Below are 16,239 nucleotides of genomic sequence, written 5' to 3'. Positions count from 1 at the left end.
TTAAAATTCTTGAGAGTTATTAGAGTCTTTCTCCCAAGTGGGGTTAAAGCCAGTTAAATCCCATTGGATAGCAGTCTTATGGATAGGTCATGAATGTCCATCACTTCTGGCTGGGTACATTCTCTCTGTTAGAGTTATAATTCTCAAGATTTATAAGAATCTTTTTCCCCATGCTGGAATATAGCCAGTTTCAGCTTATTGGATAGCAGTTTTTTTACCAACCCCCCCCCTCTTTTTTTTACCTTTTCATGTGTCTCTTGAACCTCCTGTGTGATGTCCAGATTTTCTATTTAGCTCTGGTCTTTTCATCAGGAATTTTTGGAATTCTTCCATTTCATTAAATGTCCATCTTTTTCCCTGGAAGAGAAGGCTCAGCTTTGTAGGATAGTAGATTCTTGGCTGCATTCCAAGCTCCCTTGCTCTTGGAAATATCTGGTTCCAGGCCCTTTGATCCCTTAATGTTGATGCAGTTAGGTCCTGCATAATCCTTACTGTGCCTCCTTGATATTTAAATTGTTTCTTTCTGGCTGCTTGCAGGATTTTCTCTTTTATGTGATAGGTCTGGAATTTGGCCACAACATTCCTTGGTGTTTTCATTTTAGGATCTTTTTTCTGGAGGGGATTGATGTATTCTTTCAGTAACAACTTTGCCCTCTGGTTCCATGATATCAGGGCAGTTTTCCATCACTAGATCCTGTAATACTAAGTCCAGGCTTTTTTTTCTCTTCACTTTTCAGGAAGTCCAATAATTTTCAGGTTGCCCATCCTCGACCTATTCTCAAGGTCAGTGGTTTTGCTGATGAGGTATTTTACCTTTTCTTCTATTTTTTCTATTTTTTGGTTTTGTTTAACTGGCTCTTGTTGTCTCATGGAGTCATTAGTTTCTGCAGACTCCATTCTTTTTTTTTAGAGAGGAGTTTTCTTCATGAACCTTTTCCAACTCCTTTTCCAGTTGGTCCATTCTACTTTTGAAAGAGCTTTCCATTTGACCAATTGAGGTTTTGAGAGAATTATTTTCTTTTTTGCATTTGCCCAATTGAGGATCTGAGAGAATTATTCTCATTTTGTATTTGTCCAATTGATGATCTGAGAGATTTATTCTCATTTTGTTTTTGTCCAATTGTATTTTTTAAGGATTTGTTTTCTTGTCGCAAGGTATTAATTGTCTATCCCAAATTTTCTAGTTGATTTTTAAACTCATTCCTTATTTCTTCAAGGAAGTGTTTCTTTGTTGAAGACCAGGTCGCATTCTCCTCAAAGGTTCTAGGTCTCTCTGAGTTAGGGTCTTTCCCTTCCAAGAATTTTTCTGTGGATCCACCTTTCCACTGACCCTTCATTTTGCTAAAACCTTGAATTGGGGAGGGGCTGCTTCACAGGGGCTTGGGATCTATAGAGGCTTTATTCACTGAATGCAATTTCTCTGGCTGGCCAGTAGGAGGTGCTGGTTGCTTTCTCTGGAGTGTCTGTGACCTTGATTGAGGCCTTCTCCCTTAGCTTGAAGGGAGGAGTTGGAGCTATGGAATCCTTTTGCCTTCTATCAATGGTGGGCTTTGCCCTGGCCTGAGGTCATCCCTCTCCCTATTGTCTGCTGGGCTGGTTCTTCTGCTCACACACCTATGCCTGAGGTAGAAGTAGTCCTCTGTTGTTTGTTCCAGGAAGAGGCCTCAGCAGCAGTGGAGGCTTGGACTCTGAGTTCCTTAGACCTGAGGAGCCTAGGGATAGTGTGTCCACACCTATCCTGCACTGGGACTCTCCCCCTAGCCCTGGTGGCAAGCTCCAGCGGGTCTGGCCTCACTGCTGATCCAGCAGGTCTGGCTCTCAGGCCCTCAGACTCCTGGCTCCAATTCAGCTGCTAATCTGGTTAATTTGGGGCTGATCTTCCCTCTGGGACCCAGACTCACCTGCCTGAATTTGACCAGTGTTGCTGAAGGAGACAAATCCTGAGGTAGAAGTTCTTTCTCCTGGCTTTTCTTTCTGGGTTTTGTGGGTTGGATTTCTTTTAAGAGGTTTGTTTCATATGCTAGATGGGGAAAGATCAGGAGACTTTAGAACTGTGCCTGTCTTCTCTCTGCCATCTTGGGCGGAACCAGTCTTTCCTTTAGAAGGAAGAGGCCATTGAGGGTGTAAAGGAGGTGCTGAGTATCCTAACTGAAGCATTCTTCAGAATGAGATTTTCCGGTGGGGGATGAGTTTCTGGGGGTGATAAGCTGGTTTTTGAAATTGAAACCAAGCAGAGAAGCTGATGGAGCATGAAAAGAAAATGGGGGGAAAACCCTCAAAAGTAGGAGAAAATGAGTCTAGACTCTTGAAAAATGAAGCTAGGATATTAGTATTCTACAAGATGGATTCATGTATTTTGTTAGCTTTCACTGGGAAGGAGAAAAAGATTGGGCATCTTGCAGGACAAACTTGTGAGTGGAAGAACCAGGAGTTCAGAGGTTGAGATGAAAAGCAAAATGATCACCAAAGAGATAAACAATGAAGAAAAAGTGCTAGATTCCATTGCCTTTATCAAAAATTAATATTACCAGGAATAAATTCCAGTGAATCCTTGAAGTTTTGAGAAGTAACAAAGGCATAAGAGGAGGAACTTCTAAAAAAGAAGCATTATTAATAAATATCCCTGAAAATTAGATGACTGATAAGCAGGGTATGAGGGATTAGGTTCTATCCTCTGAATTGGAGTAGACAAACAAATGAGAAATAGAGAATAGCAGTAAAAATAAAATTCAAGGAATATGGAATTAGCCAGTGTAATGGAGATGCATTTTAGGGTAGTCCAGAAGAGAGACCAGGTTCATTCTAGTATACCTAAAAGAAATGACATGTTGGTTCTTTTTTCAGAAACTTATAGTTGCTGAGTGTTGTATAGAACTTTGAGAGTTTAAGTGACTTATTTAAATGTCACACAACTGATATATGTCAGAGATAGCACTTGAACCCAAATCTTTGACTCTAAGGCCAACTCTAACCATTATACTACACTACTATAATAGAAATGAACATTAAAACAGTGGATATTTCATCTTATTTTCTAAAATCTGTCAGTGAGAAAAAGTGTTGAAAGAGCTATGGTAAGACAATTACATTGTTGTGATAAAGCTATAAAACTATTCCAACCATTCTGGAAAGCAATTTGGAATCAAATAGTTTGACTATATACTTTTTGACTCAGCAAAATAACTATTGGGCATTTACTTCAAGTCAAAAACAATAAGTAATAAGGACCCTCTATATGTCAGACAATATGCTAAGCTAAGAAAAATACAAAGAACAGGCAAAACCAATGTTTCCAATGAGGAGAAGATGTTTCTAAATGGATAAATATAAAACACATATGAATAGACACAGACTAACTTTAGAGAAGTCACTAACAGATTTCTTTTATCCATGTTCTTGAAAAGGACCAAGACATTAAGGAAATGATTCCATGACATGTAGTAAGTTGTATTTAAGTGAGGGGTACTATACAAAGTCACCAGCCTCACTTTATCCTCCAGAGCCATCTGGACCCAAGATCAAATATGGATCAGGACAACTGGAGAAGGCCCTGGATGCAATGGGATATCTTGGCCTTTTCAATCTAAGGTTTTTTAGCAGCTCTCAGTTTGACTGAGGCAATGCCCATTCAGTGATTAAGGTTAGAAAAGAAATTAAGTTAAATAATTAAGTTAGAAAGAAATGAGGCAGAGAGCAGCCTCTTTAACCTAGTCAAAAAAATGGTGGGAACTTTGAAAGCCCTCTTCCAGAGGGTGATGGATGAAACAGAAACATGTCCAGTGTAAACCTACATATTCATAGCAGAATTATTTGTAAAAGTTATGAAATAAGAAACAAAGTCAATGTTTTCAATAGGGAATCATTAGACAGACATGAATATGATAAAATTTTTATGCAGTTAGAAATAAAAACATGAGAAAGAGAAGAAAGAAGATTTTATTTTTATCAAAGAAACAGATTTTTATGAACCCATGCAAAGTAAAACAAGAGAACCAAAGCGAGAACTCTATACGATAATAAAAATAACAGCACTCATGCTTTAAAGTTTGCAAACAGCACAGCAGCTGATATTCTCAACACTGTAAAGTAGGTGTTATGAACCCCATTTTATGCATGAGGAAACTGAGGCTGAAAGGTTAAGTTTTGATTTACTTTCAGGTGGTTTATGTTATTGCTTTTTACCTCATTTTTAGAAGTATAAATTACTGCAAGAGATAGAAATAAACTCTCCTGCTCTTCCTAATTGTGCTATCTTCTGCATGATAATTTCCCCTCTATTTGTCATGAATCTTCCCTGTGAGTCTATGCCATCCAAGTTTTGTGGATGTCAGTTTTCTAATAATATTGACTCACCTTCTAATGCTGGACGCTACCCATTAGGCCACAATACTCTCTCAGATTTAGTGATCTAAGTACCAGATCTTTGTAAAGTAATATCCATTGTAAGGTCCTTTTCTCCCATTATAGGATCCTTTCACAACTCCAGGAGCATTCTTCAGTGGTACCCCTCCCACTTTGAATCAAGATTCCTCTTTTTTTTTTTCCTGTTTTAATCATTCCCTTTTGTCATCTTTACCCATTTCCTCATAAGATTTCTTCCTAAAAAAGGTTAGAATTCTTTTCTTTTCATTATTTAGCATTGCTTTGATTAGGAAACATCACACATTCCCACCTATCTTCTCTAATCCCCAGCCCCTTTTTTATTTGCCTTCACATTCTTCAGTTTAGTCCCACTTGTAGTGTTATGATGTCTGTAGGGTTTTTTGCTTATATCTCCACCATTAGTTCTTCCATCTGTCCACAAAATTCCCATTTAAATTCTTTTGCTAACCCATAATATAGTAAAACTGCACAGGAGAAAGTCTCAACGTGGGAGGGAATAACTATTTATTTATGTTTCTTGAATTTTTGTTATTTGGAGTGTTTGCAAAGGAAATAATTTGCTCATCCCCCCCCCCCCCCCCCCCTTACTGAAGGTCCTGTGCTTGGCTTTGTAGAGTATATCAGTCATTTTAGGTTGGATTTTGGATTCCTTTGATCTCCAGAATACATTCCAGATTTCTTATTGTTATAGAAATCTTTCCCCCCTTTTCTCCACCCTCAATTTTATTTTATTTTCAGGTTTGAATTTTTTCTCTTTAACCTCCACCTGTTCTCTCCTTCCTAACCTCCTCATTTTCAAAAAGTTTTCCATTAACTTAATTAAGGAGACAGAACACAAAATGAGGCAGAAATATAAGGAGGGTTAGGATAAGGGGGAACACCAAGGGCATCTTGTTCTGTTTAGTTGAAACTAAAGAGCGCAGCAGAGGCAAAATGGAGTTAAAACATATTCTTGCATCAGCCTAGTTCAAAACTATATGTCTCTCTGCACACTGAGTCCATCATATATCTGTCTGCAAAGTTGAGAAGTGTTTCATCATCATGAATCTCCTGGAATTGTGATTGGTTTGTGTTGATCAGAAAGTTGTTTGTCTTTGTCTTTACAATATTGTTATTATATAAATTGTGTTCCTGGCTCTGTTCATTTCACTTTGCCTCAGTTTTTTTTTTAGGTTTTTTTTTTTTTGCAAGGCACATGGGGTTAAGTGGCTTGCCCAAGGCCACACAGCTAGGTAATTATTATTAAGTATCTGAGACTGGATTTGAACCCAGGTACTCCTGACTCCAAGGCCGGTGCTTTATCCACTACGCCACCTAGCCGCCCCTGCCTCAGTTCTTAAAAGTCTTCTTAAGTTTCTTGGAAATCATCCACATCATCATTAAGAGCACGATAATACTTCATCACATTTATATACCAAACTTTTCCTGGACCTGGGACTGAGTAATGAATGACAGAGGTGTTAAATTCCCATACCCTGAACTAGTTCGGGGACTGCCTGGAGCCTCTTCCTGTCCTGTTATAGAGCTTCAGTCTTCTTTCAGTCTAGAGCACCAGAATGTTCCACATGGTGTATTCTTGACTGGTTCCCATTGTTTAATTCATTAGATTGTTACCTAAAATGGGCTCCTGCTATCTTAGACCGTGGAGAGAGTTGTAGTTGCCTTATTTTTGAGGCTGAAGAATTTTGAGAGGTCACAAGGATCAGTGAAAATGACTAGTCTTCTGTCTTATTGGTCATGTAACCTAAAAATCAAACTTAGGTATTAATGATTATAAGCACTCAGTCTGACTCCAGATCCTGCTCCTTTCTACCCACGAGTCACTTAATCTCTTGAGGCCTCATTTTTTTTCACCTCATGAGGGAGTTGGACTAAATCTCTTAAAGTGCCTCCAGCCTTAATCCATTATTCTATGACTTCCTCCCTCATGGCAGAAAAAAGTGGATAGATTTTTCTGTTAGAGGATGCCATTACCTTTAAAATCTCCCAGTTTACAACATTTTTCTCCCCATCTTTGTTCTTGCCATCCCCAAGCCTGGTGCTGTTTCCTTCAGACTATGGCATTTTCAGAGATTATGATGTGTGCAGTTTATCCCTTTCAGATCTGGAACTCATGTATTACATGTTTTATTATATGTTGCTGACTCCAGTAATGTTTCACATTTTCTGGTTATCTGCTCTACTACTACATGTTTAATCCCACCTCTCTATAGCTAGAATCAATAGCTACTTTATGCTCAGTGTTTGGCAGTGTAGACACTTAATAAACCTTTTAACATTAGTTCATTCATCTTCAATTCTCTCTCCTTCATAACATATTCTTATTTCATATTTTTATTCAGATGATTCGCATGACCACCACTTAATGTCAAGTTTTCCTCAGGGACTGTCTTAAACACTGCAGTGACCTACCTTTTTTTTTTAAAGTTCTTTATATACAAGTAGACAGATTTCTGAGTCAAGTGCTAACTATTCAATTATGATCAAATTATCATAGTACTGGTTTTTTGTTTGTTTTTTGTTTTTAGAAAGATTTTATTAATTTTTGAGTTTTACAATTTTTCCGCACAAAAGGCAGTCTCTTAGTCTTTACATTGTTTCCATGGAATACATTGATCTAAGTTGAATGTGATGAGAGAGAAATTGTATCCTTAAGGAAGAGATAGCAGAATTACATAATAAGATACGTTTTCTTCTAAATAGTCTTGGGCCTTTGTTCAAACTCCACGATTCTTTCTCTGGATACAGATGGTATTCTCCATCACAGATACCCCAAAATTGTCTCTGATTGTTGCACTGATGGAATGAGCAAGTCCATCAAGGTTGATCATCACCTCCATGTTGCTTTAGGATGTACAATATTTTTCTGGTTCTGCTCATCTCACTCAGCATCAGTTCATGCAAATCCCTCCAGGCTTCCCTGAATTCCCATCCTTCCTGGTTTCTAATAGAACAATAGTGTTCCATGACATACCACAGTTTGCTAAGCCATTCCCCAACTGAAAGACATTTACTTAATTTCCAATTTTTTGCCACCACAAACAGGGTTGCTATTGAATATTTTTGTACAAGTGATATTTTTACCCTTTTACATTAATCTCTTCAGGTATAGACCCAGGAGTGGTATTGCTGGATCAAAGTGTTTGCACATTTTTGTTGCCCTTTGGGTGTAATTCCAAATTGCTCTCCAGAAAGGCTGGATGAGTCCACAGCTCCGCTATCAATGTATATCCCAGATTTCCCACATTCCTTCCAACATTGATCATTGTGCAGTGACCTTTCCTAAGACTGTTCAAATTGGCTTTCCTGTCTCAAATGTATCCCTACCCCTTTTATTAGAATATGAGCAAATTAAGAGCACTTTATTGCTTATTTGTATTCTCAGCACTTAGATTAAGTGCTTTTTTATTCATTTATTTAATCATCCATTCACTCTAGTTCATTCTCCATATGATTCCCAAAGAAATTTTTCTTAAAAACAGATCTAACCAAGTCTCTCCATTACTCTGTAAGTCAGTGGCTACCTGTTGCCACCAAAGTAACATATTAAATTCCTGTCTGAGGACAGAGCCTATTAAAATGCTAACTTATATTTATAGATTGTTCATGTTTTACTTTTCTTCCTGTACTCCACAGTCCAGCCAGAGTGGTCTTCCTCACATATCATACTCTCATTTCTCTTGCACACAACTTTGTAATGGTCATCTTCAATGTGTGGAATGGATTTTCTCCTCAGTTCTGACAAAAATTCCTTATTTCTCTTAAGACTTGTTCCCTTATTTCCCTTAAGACTTTCTACATAGAGTCTTTCCAGATTCTACCCAAGTTCTAGGACCCTTTCTTTCTAAATATGTTTGTGTATGCGTGTGTGTGTGTGTGTCTATTATATATATAGACTTATTTATAACCACACTCCAGTTCATCAGTTCGCCTCTGGAAACAGATAACATTTTTCAACATGTATCCTTTGGAATTGTTTGGGATCACTGATTTGATCAGAGTAGCTAAGCCTGTCATAGTTGATAATCCTTAAAATATTGTTGTTACTGTGTACAATATTCTCCTGGTTCTGCTTACTTCCTTTGCATCAGTTTATATGTCTTCCCAGGTTTTTTTGAACATTTCCTGCCTTTTGGTCATAGTTCCAAATTATTCTCCAGAACAGTTAGACCAGTTCACAACTCTACCAATAGTATATCAGTGTTCCTATTAAAACATAATTTTAAAAGTCTTGTTTTGTTAAAATATAAATTGATAGGTAATTAGTTCTATCATTATTAATGAGCTCTGAATGTATTTTTTTTTACTTGCCCAAAGTCATACAACTAATAAATATCAAGTGTCTGAAGCTGGATTTGAATTCAGGTCCTGATTCCAGGGTTGGTGCTCCTATTTACTGCACCACCTAGTTGCCCCCATCATTATTAATTTACTTCTTCAAATAGTTAGCATCAAAGAGCAGAATTGGCAGCTCTTTACCTTTATATCTTATCTCCATCCATCGTTGATTTCAGTATTGACTTGAATGAAACTAGACCTTAATTTAATTTAAATTCTAAGGCCAGTTTTCTGAAACTACCTTTTTTACTTAATGATTTCTAATTTTTGTATTAATCAGGCTTTATATAAATGTTACAGTATATTTTCTAGTCATCAATAAAAATTAGTACTTAACTTGGAGCCTATTCTTAAAGATTTTCTGAGCTGAATTACTAAAGCTTTTAAATGAAATTGAAAGCATCATTTGAGTTGGAATTTTAATATAAGAATATATGTAGGGGCAGCTAGGTGGCACGGTGAGAGCACCAGCCCTGGAGTCAGGAGGACCTGAGTTCAAATCCGATCTCACATTTAATAATTACCTAGCTTTGTGACCTTGGACAAGTCATTTAACCCCATTGCCTTGCAAAAAAAAAGAACATATATAAATATACATATCCATGAATTCATAATTTATAGGCATTTTGAGTTTTATAAATCTAAATTCAGTGTTATAAGATTTGACTCTTTTTGTTTCAGGTAATTATTTGGCAGAAAAGCAGGGTTTCAGATCACAAAACAGCTTTAATGGCAGTCTTAGGAACTACCATGATGAGCAATATGGCAGCCTTTCAACATCATTATGAAGAAACTCAGGTAACCAAAGGATAATGTAATTTAAAATTTTCTTTCTTCGGGGGTGTCTAGCTGGCCCAGTGGATAGAGCACCGGCCCTGGAGTCAGGTGAACCTGAGTTCAAGTCTGGCCTCAGACACTTAATAATTGCCTAGCTGTGTGGCCTTGAGCAAGTCACTTAACCCCATTGCCTTGCAAAAAATAAAAAAAAAATTCTTTCTTCCTTCCTTTTTTATGTCACCTTTTTTTTTATTGCCATCTTTTCTTTTTTCATTTTTTTAGAAAAGTTTTATTTATTTTGAGTTTTACAATTTTGCCCCCAACCCGTCCCCCCCCCCCCAGAGAAGGCAGTTTATTAGTCTTTATGTCATTCTCATAGTATGCATTGATCTAAGTTGAATGTGATAAGAGAGAAATCATATCCTTAAGGAAGAAAATATAGTATGAAATATAGCAGAATTACACAATAAGGTAACATTTTAAAAAAAAATTAAAGGTAATAGTCTTTGGTCTTTGTTCAAACTCCATAGTTCTTTCCTCAGGATATAAATGGCATTCTCCATTGTAGATATCCCAAAATTGTAGCTGATTGCTGCCCTGTTGGTTTGAGCAAGTCCATTAATGTTGATCATTACTCCCATGTTACTGTTAGGTTGTATAATGTTCTTCTGGATCTGCTCATCTCGCTCAGCATCAGTTACTGCAAATTCTTCCAGGCTTCCTTGAATTCCCATCCTTCCTGGTTTCTAATAGAATAATAGTGTTCCATCACATACATATACTTATTGCCATCTTTTCATACTTCACTACATACCATCACCTTCATAACAAATATATTGAGTTATCAATAAAAAAATCATAATAATGCCAAATATAGCTAATCAGATAATCAGGTAGATAATTGACTTGGTATTATTCCCATTTATGGTGAGGTTCAGATGAAATATGATATATATAAAGGACTTTGCAATTGCAAAGTACTGTTTTCATAAAAGTTCAATATTGTTATTAGATTTATAAAACTTAAGTATGATTAAATGATTTTCATCGTTAAGGATAGTCCCTTCACTTGTAATAGAATAGGATCAAGGTTTCCTCAGAGATCTTGTTCCATCAATTATTTTCTTTAATATTTAAATAATATGTATTGAATTACTTATTCAAGTTATTCTCCTATTTCTTGCTTTTTCACTGTTAAACTTTAATAAAGAATAGTCTGTAGTCATAGATTGCTTATTTTACTTTTTTGCTTGTAATTTTACTTATTTACTTATTTACTTTATTTATATTTACTTATTTTAATATTTACTTATTTTAATTTGAATATTTTGAGTTATTGATAATTTACATCAATAGTATAGTGTGTATGTACCTCTGTTACCAGTACAGATCCTCTTTGTCTGGAGTTCAAGTTTTCTTCAAGTTCAGCCTTAAATTTTCTAATAAGATCTATTCCATGCCCCTCAAGATCTTGGGCATTATCAATATAGTACTTAGGCTCTCTAGGTATTGTCTCTCATTCTCAGTAAATGACCAGTCCACCTTCAGTTCCCGTACTTGTATCATTACTGTTTTCATTTTTAGCATCAGGTCAATGTGTTCAGTTTCTCTGGTACTGTAGCAATTAGAACATTAAATGAATATTGACATTAAAGAGTATCGTCTATTATATCAATTCTTGTAAATGATCTGTAAACAGTGATTCTCAGGACCTTCTTTCCTATTAAAAAATTAATGTCTTTATTTTTGATAACATAGTAATTTACTAATACATAGCTTTCACTCACAATCCATCATTCTCATTTGTAATAAAGAATAAATATAAGTTCAGCATTCTTTTTGAGTTATATCATTTATAATAAGTTATCATTTTATATATATATTGTCTTGATGTGCTCCTACTTTTTTCAGGTTATATAAATCCATGTAAGTGTTCTTGTGTTTCTAAGAACCCCGCATAGTCATCTTTTTTTTTAAATGGCATACCGTAATCCCATACACAATTTGTATATTCATTTTCTAGTGTATGTTCACTCACTTGTTTTCTTTGAATTTTTTCCCCTATCCCTCCAAAAAAATCTTGCTCTGATTATTCTTTCTTTGAGACAGATATCTAATAGTAGACTCTGACTTTTTTTGTGAATATTTTGGGCTATAGGAACACTTTCTTTTTTTTTAATATTTGAATTTATTTATTTTGCCAACAGCAGGCAGTAATAACTTTCACCATTCATTTTTTGTTGTTGGATCATTTCTTATTTCACCATTCATTTTTTGCAAGGTTTTGAGTTTTACATTTTTCACCCTCCCTTCACCCCATCTGACAGAAAGAAATCTAATATAGTTTCTATGTTCGTAATTATGCTAGAGAAAGATTCATATTAATCTTGTTGTGGAAAGAGGAATCAAATCTAAATGAAAAGAAAAAAAGGAAAGGAAAAAACAAAGAAAAAAGGAAAAAGCAACATAATACATAACAACTTTAAAAAATTGAAGATAGTAAACTTCGGTCTGCATTTCAACTCCACAGCTCCTTCTCTGGATGTGAATGGTATTTTCTATCATATGTCTTTTAGAATTGTCTTTGATTATTGTTCTACTGAAATGAACAAATCCATCATAGTAGATCACACCCAGTGTTGTTGTTAGTGTATATAATGTTCTTTTGATTCTGCTCATTTCCCTCAGCATCAGTTCACATAAGTCTTTCCAGGCTTTTCTGAAATTCCATCTCTCATTATTTCTTATAGAACAATAGTGTTCTATCATATTCATAAACCACGGTTTGTTCACTGATTCCTCAGTTGATAGGCATACCCTCAATTTCCAATTTTTTGCCACCATGAAAAGAACTGCTATGAATATCTTCGTACTTGTGGATATTTTACCCTCTTGTATGATCTCTTTGGGATACACACCTAACCCTTTGGACATAATTCCAAATTGTTCTCTAGAAAGGTTGTATTAGTTTACAACTCCACTATCAAAACTTTAATGTCCCAGTTTCCCTACAATTCCTAGGAATACTTTCTTTATGACTTTATGACTATGTGGTGTATTTGTAAACATGTACTTGTATATACTAATCCTTTGTTCAAATATTTTCTGACTTAGTATATCCTGACTGAGCTTCCATTCTTCTGGTTCTAAGATCCTCACCTTGTCCATAAAGAAGTATCTTTTATATATAAATTTATTTCATTGAATATTTAAGCCAAATTTAAATTTGTTTCTAGTCAGATTTGAAGAACTTAATTATTTTGTATGTTGAGACAAACATGATCTTCAGTTTTTCAAAGCTATTTTTTACTTTTGCATTCAATTCCATCTTCTTATCATTTCTGTTATTCGTTCTCTCCTCCTTTGCCTTTAAACATATATCATATTTACTCTTTTCTCAAGAAATTTCCCCAGACCTTTCATACTGTTTTCTTATATTTCCCTTTTCATGCACTATAAAACTTGAAAAAATGGTCTATAATGTCTCTTTTTCCTTAATGCCCATGTTCTCCTCAATCCTTTAGTTACAAATGACCATATTGCCAATTTTTTTAGTGCTCATTCTCCCTGATCTTTGTGCATCATTTGACACTTTGCACTTTGCACTTTGTGCATCATTGACGACCCTTTTAATATTCTCTGTTCCCAAACCAGAACAACATTTTATATAAGAATAACATAAGGAAAATCAATTTTGAAATTATTAAGAACATTGTTTTGTGCAAAAAAAGCTAAGGTTTGTCCTTCATTTTTTAAGAAGACCATGACATTAGGGAGGTGATGCCATGACAAACTTATGAATTAGATTTGAGTGAGGGGGTGCTATGCTAAGTAGCCAACCTCACTTTCTGCTCCATAGTCATCTGGATCCATTGGCCAGCTATGAATCAAGATAACTGGAGATGGTCCTAAATGTGAGGTAATCAGGGTTAAGTGACTTTCTGAAGGTTACACAGTAAGAGAAAAGTTTCTGAGTCTGGATTTGAACTCTTGTCCTCCTGACTCCAAAGACAGTGTTCTATTCACTGTGCCACCTAGATCAGTGCAACCATAATACTAAAAGCCTAATAATGATATGAGGTCCCAACTGGAGAAGTAACAGATTCAAAAAAGACTCATATTTTCACATATAGCCAATGGGTAATTATGTTTATGCACTATTAGGATTTCAGTTTTCATTTTTGCAGTCAAATGAAGGAGATAGAGAAGGGGTATTACAATTGTGTTATCTCCAAAAAGAGAGTTATTGAAATATTTAAAAGAATTTGTATAGAAGGCAAAAGGAAATTCAGAAAGAAATAGACAGAGAGGACAGTTTTGGAAGTAACGTTAAATTTCTTGTACTCTTTTACTTTGTATGCACTTTTTATTTATATATACATATATATAATTTATATGAACATTTATATACTTTTTTAAAGCAAGTTAAGTTGTAGATTCTTGGTTTATATATTCAATCTTTTTCTGTTCTACTTGGTATATGTAAATGCTCCCCTTTTTTGTATTAATTGCATAATTTTTTTAAATTAAGATAAAAAGTATTTCTTCCCTTGACTTTGATGACATTCTTTTCACCTGGTTCTCCTCCTACCTCCACCCCTGACCACACCACTTCCTCTTGGTCTCTTCTGATTTTCTACTTTCTTTTTCCAGATTCTTCTCTCCTAAATGTGAGTATCCCCAAAGGTTCTGCCCTTGGTCCTTTCTTTATTTACTTTCATTCTTGGCATTTTCATCAATTTTATTTATCCCATCAATTCATTTATCTCCTCTATTAAGTCTATACTCTCTTCTTTGAAATGCTAATCAAGTTCTAGTTCCTTTATTAAATCTCTAATATCTCTCCTTCCCTCTTCTCCACCTCCCACCCCAGTTGAAAGTTCCAAATTCACTCTTTAACTTCTGTACCATGCATCCCCATCAAGCTAAGAAATTGTAAGAATATTTTAAGAATAGTAGAATCATTCCTCAATATCAATCCAGGACATAACCACAAATAGGGGTATATACCTACAATTTTTTGGAAAAGTGGGTACCTACATAGAATATACTGGGAACTCAGGTGACCCATCAGTTCACAGCACTACTGAATATCCTTTTTCTGGTCATAATGTCTTCATACTAACCCCCCCCCCCCCCCCCCCAAGTAGAGCATCCTGCTGGGGAGGTCTTTCATCTCTGATCCTTGGGCCACTTTGCTACTTCTTGAATCCCAACTGCCACTGTGTTTTCTCTTGACTCACAGCTGACTCTCTTCTCTCAAGAACTGGGATTGTCTTTCAGAAGGGACTTTGCCAGACATCACATTTTCACAGCAATTTTTTTCCAAAAAGTCAATTCAACTTGCATTTATTAAACATTTACCATGTTCCAGGCACTATGATAAACACTGAAGATACCAAAAAAGACAGAGTTCTCAATCTAATGGGAGGAGACAACATGTAAAAAACATATACAAACAAAATATATACAGGATAAATTAGAGATTATTTCAGAGGGGAGGTACTAATATTAAGGAGAACTAGATAAAGGTTTCTTACAAAAGATGCAATTTTTAGCTGAGACTTTAAGGAAGCTAGGAAGCAAAAAGTTGGGAGAGAATTCCAGCCTGAAGGACAGAGAGAAAATGTACATTGTTGAAAGAGTGATTTGTTCAAGGAACAACTCGGAAGGACCAGGTAATAAAGAGCTTTAAATGCCAAATAGGATTTTATTTTTGATCCTGTAGATAATATGGAGCCATTAAAATTCCTCAGACCTGTACTTAAGTAAGATCATTTTGATAGCTAAATGGAGTTGGGAGAGACATAATCTAGGGATACTCAACATCAACAACAAGCTACTACAATAGACCAGATATTAAGGGAGAGACAGAGAGTGAGAGAGACTGAGACTTTTTCTTTTCTCTTTTTTTGGTTAGATTATATAGGTCTGAGAAGGATAAATTGAAGTCTCCCACTACAAGATTTTACTATTGATTAATATAACTTTTCATTTAGGTATTTATTTGCTATACCACTTGGCACGTATATGTTTAGAATTGATATTAATTCATTGGGTTGGGTTTTTTTTTTTTTTTTAGGTTTTTGCAGGCAAATGGGGTTAAGTGGCTTGGCTTGCCCAAGGCCATACAGCTAGGTAATTAAGTGTCTGAGGTCAGATTTGAATTTAGGTACTCCTGACTTCAAGACCAATGCTCTATACACTGCCACCTAGCCACCCCCTAATTCATTGTTAATGGAACCTTCTAGCAAAATTTAATTTCTTATCTCATTTAGTTAGGTTTGTTTTTGCTGTTGTTGTTTTGGGTTTTTTTTTACAATTACAGCTACTATTGCCTTTTTTTCCCTTCAGCTGAAAGCAAAAGTTTCTTCTTCAGCCCTTTATTATATATATATATATATATATTTCAATTTCAAATGTGTTTCTTGTAAGCAATATATTTTTTGAATTCTGGTTTCTAATTCCTTCTATCTCCTTTCATTTTATAGTGAATTACATCTTATTCTTTTTCTTCTTTTATCTCTCTTTAGAAGATTATTTTTGCTCCTGTCTAATCCCTTCCTTCATCTATTTTTTTCTCTTCTTTCCTCCACCTATTTCCCCTAATCCCTTTTCTGTTTCCTCTCTCAGTTTAAATGTATTTCTATATTTAACTTTGTGTGAATGTTTATATGTATTCTTACCAACTTTAACTAGTTCAGTTAAGAGTTTGGTTCAGTGGGGTGGCTAGGTGGCGCA

General features: G+C 35.4%; 1 protein-coding gene across 1 annotated transcript in view; it reads left to right on the top strand.

The window, feature by feature from the left end:
• The window catches only part of PMS1 (PMS1 homolog 1, mismatch repair system component), a 107,801-nt gene that overhangs the window by 60,432 nt on the left and 31,130 nt on the right, over positions 1–16,239 (top strand). The window contains 1 exon segment of the mRNA XM_074215503.1: positions 9,403–9,519. Coding sequence (XP_074071604.1) covers positions 9,403–9,519 — 117 coding nt within the window.

Source organism: Macrotis lagotis, chromosome 1, assembly GCF_037893015.1.
Source record: "Macrotis lagotis isolate mMagLag1 chromosome 1, bilby.v1.9.chrom.fasta, whole genome shotgun sequence".
NCBI lineage: Eukaryota > Metazoa > Chordata > Mammalia > Peramelemorphia > Peramelidae > Macrotis > Macrotis lagotis.
This window is presented reverse-complemented; position numbering and strand designations above follow the sequence as displayed.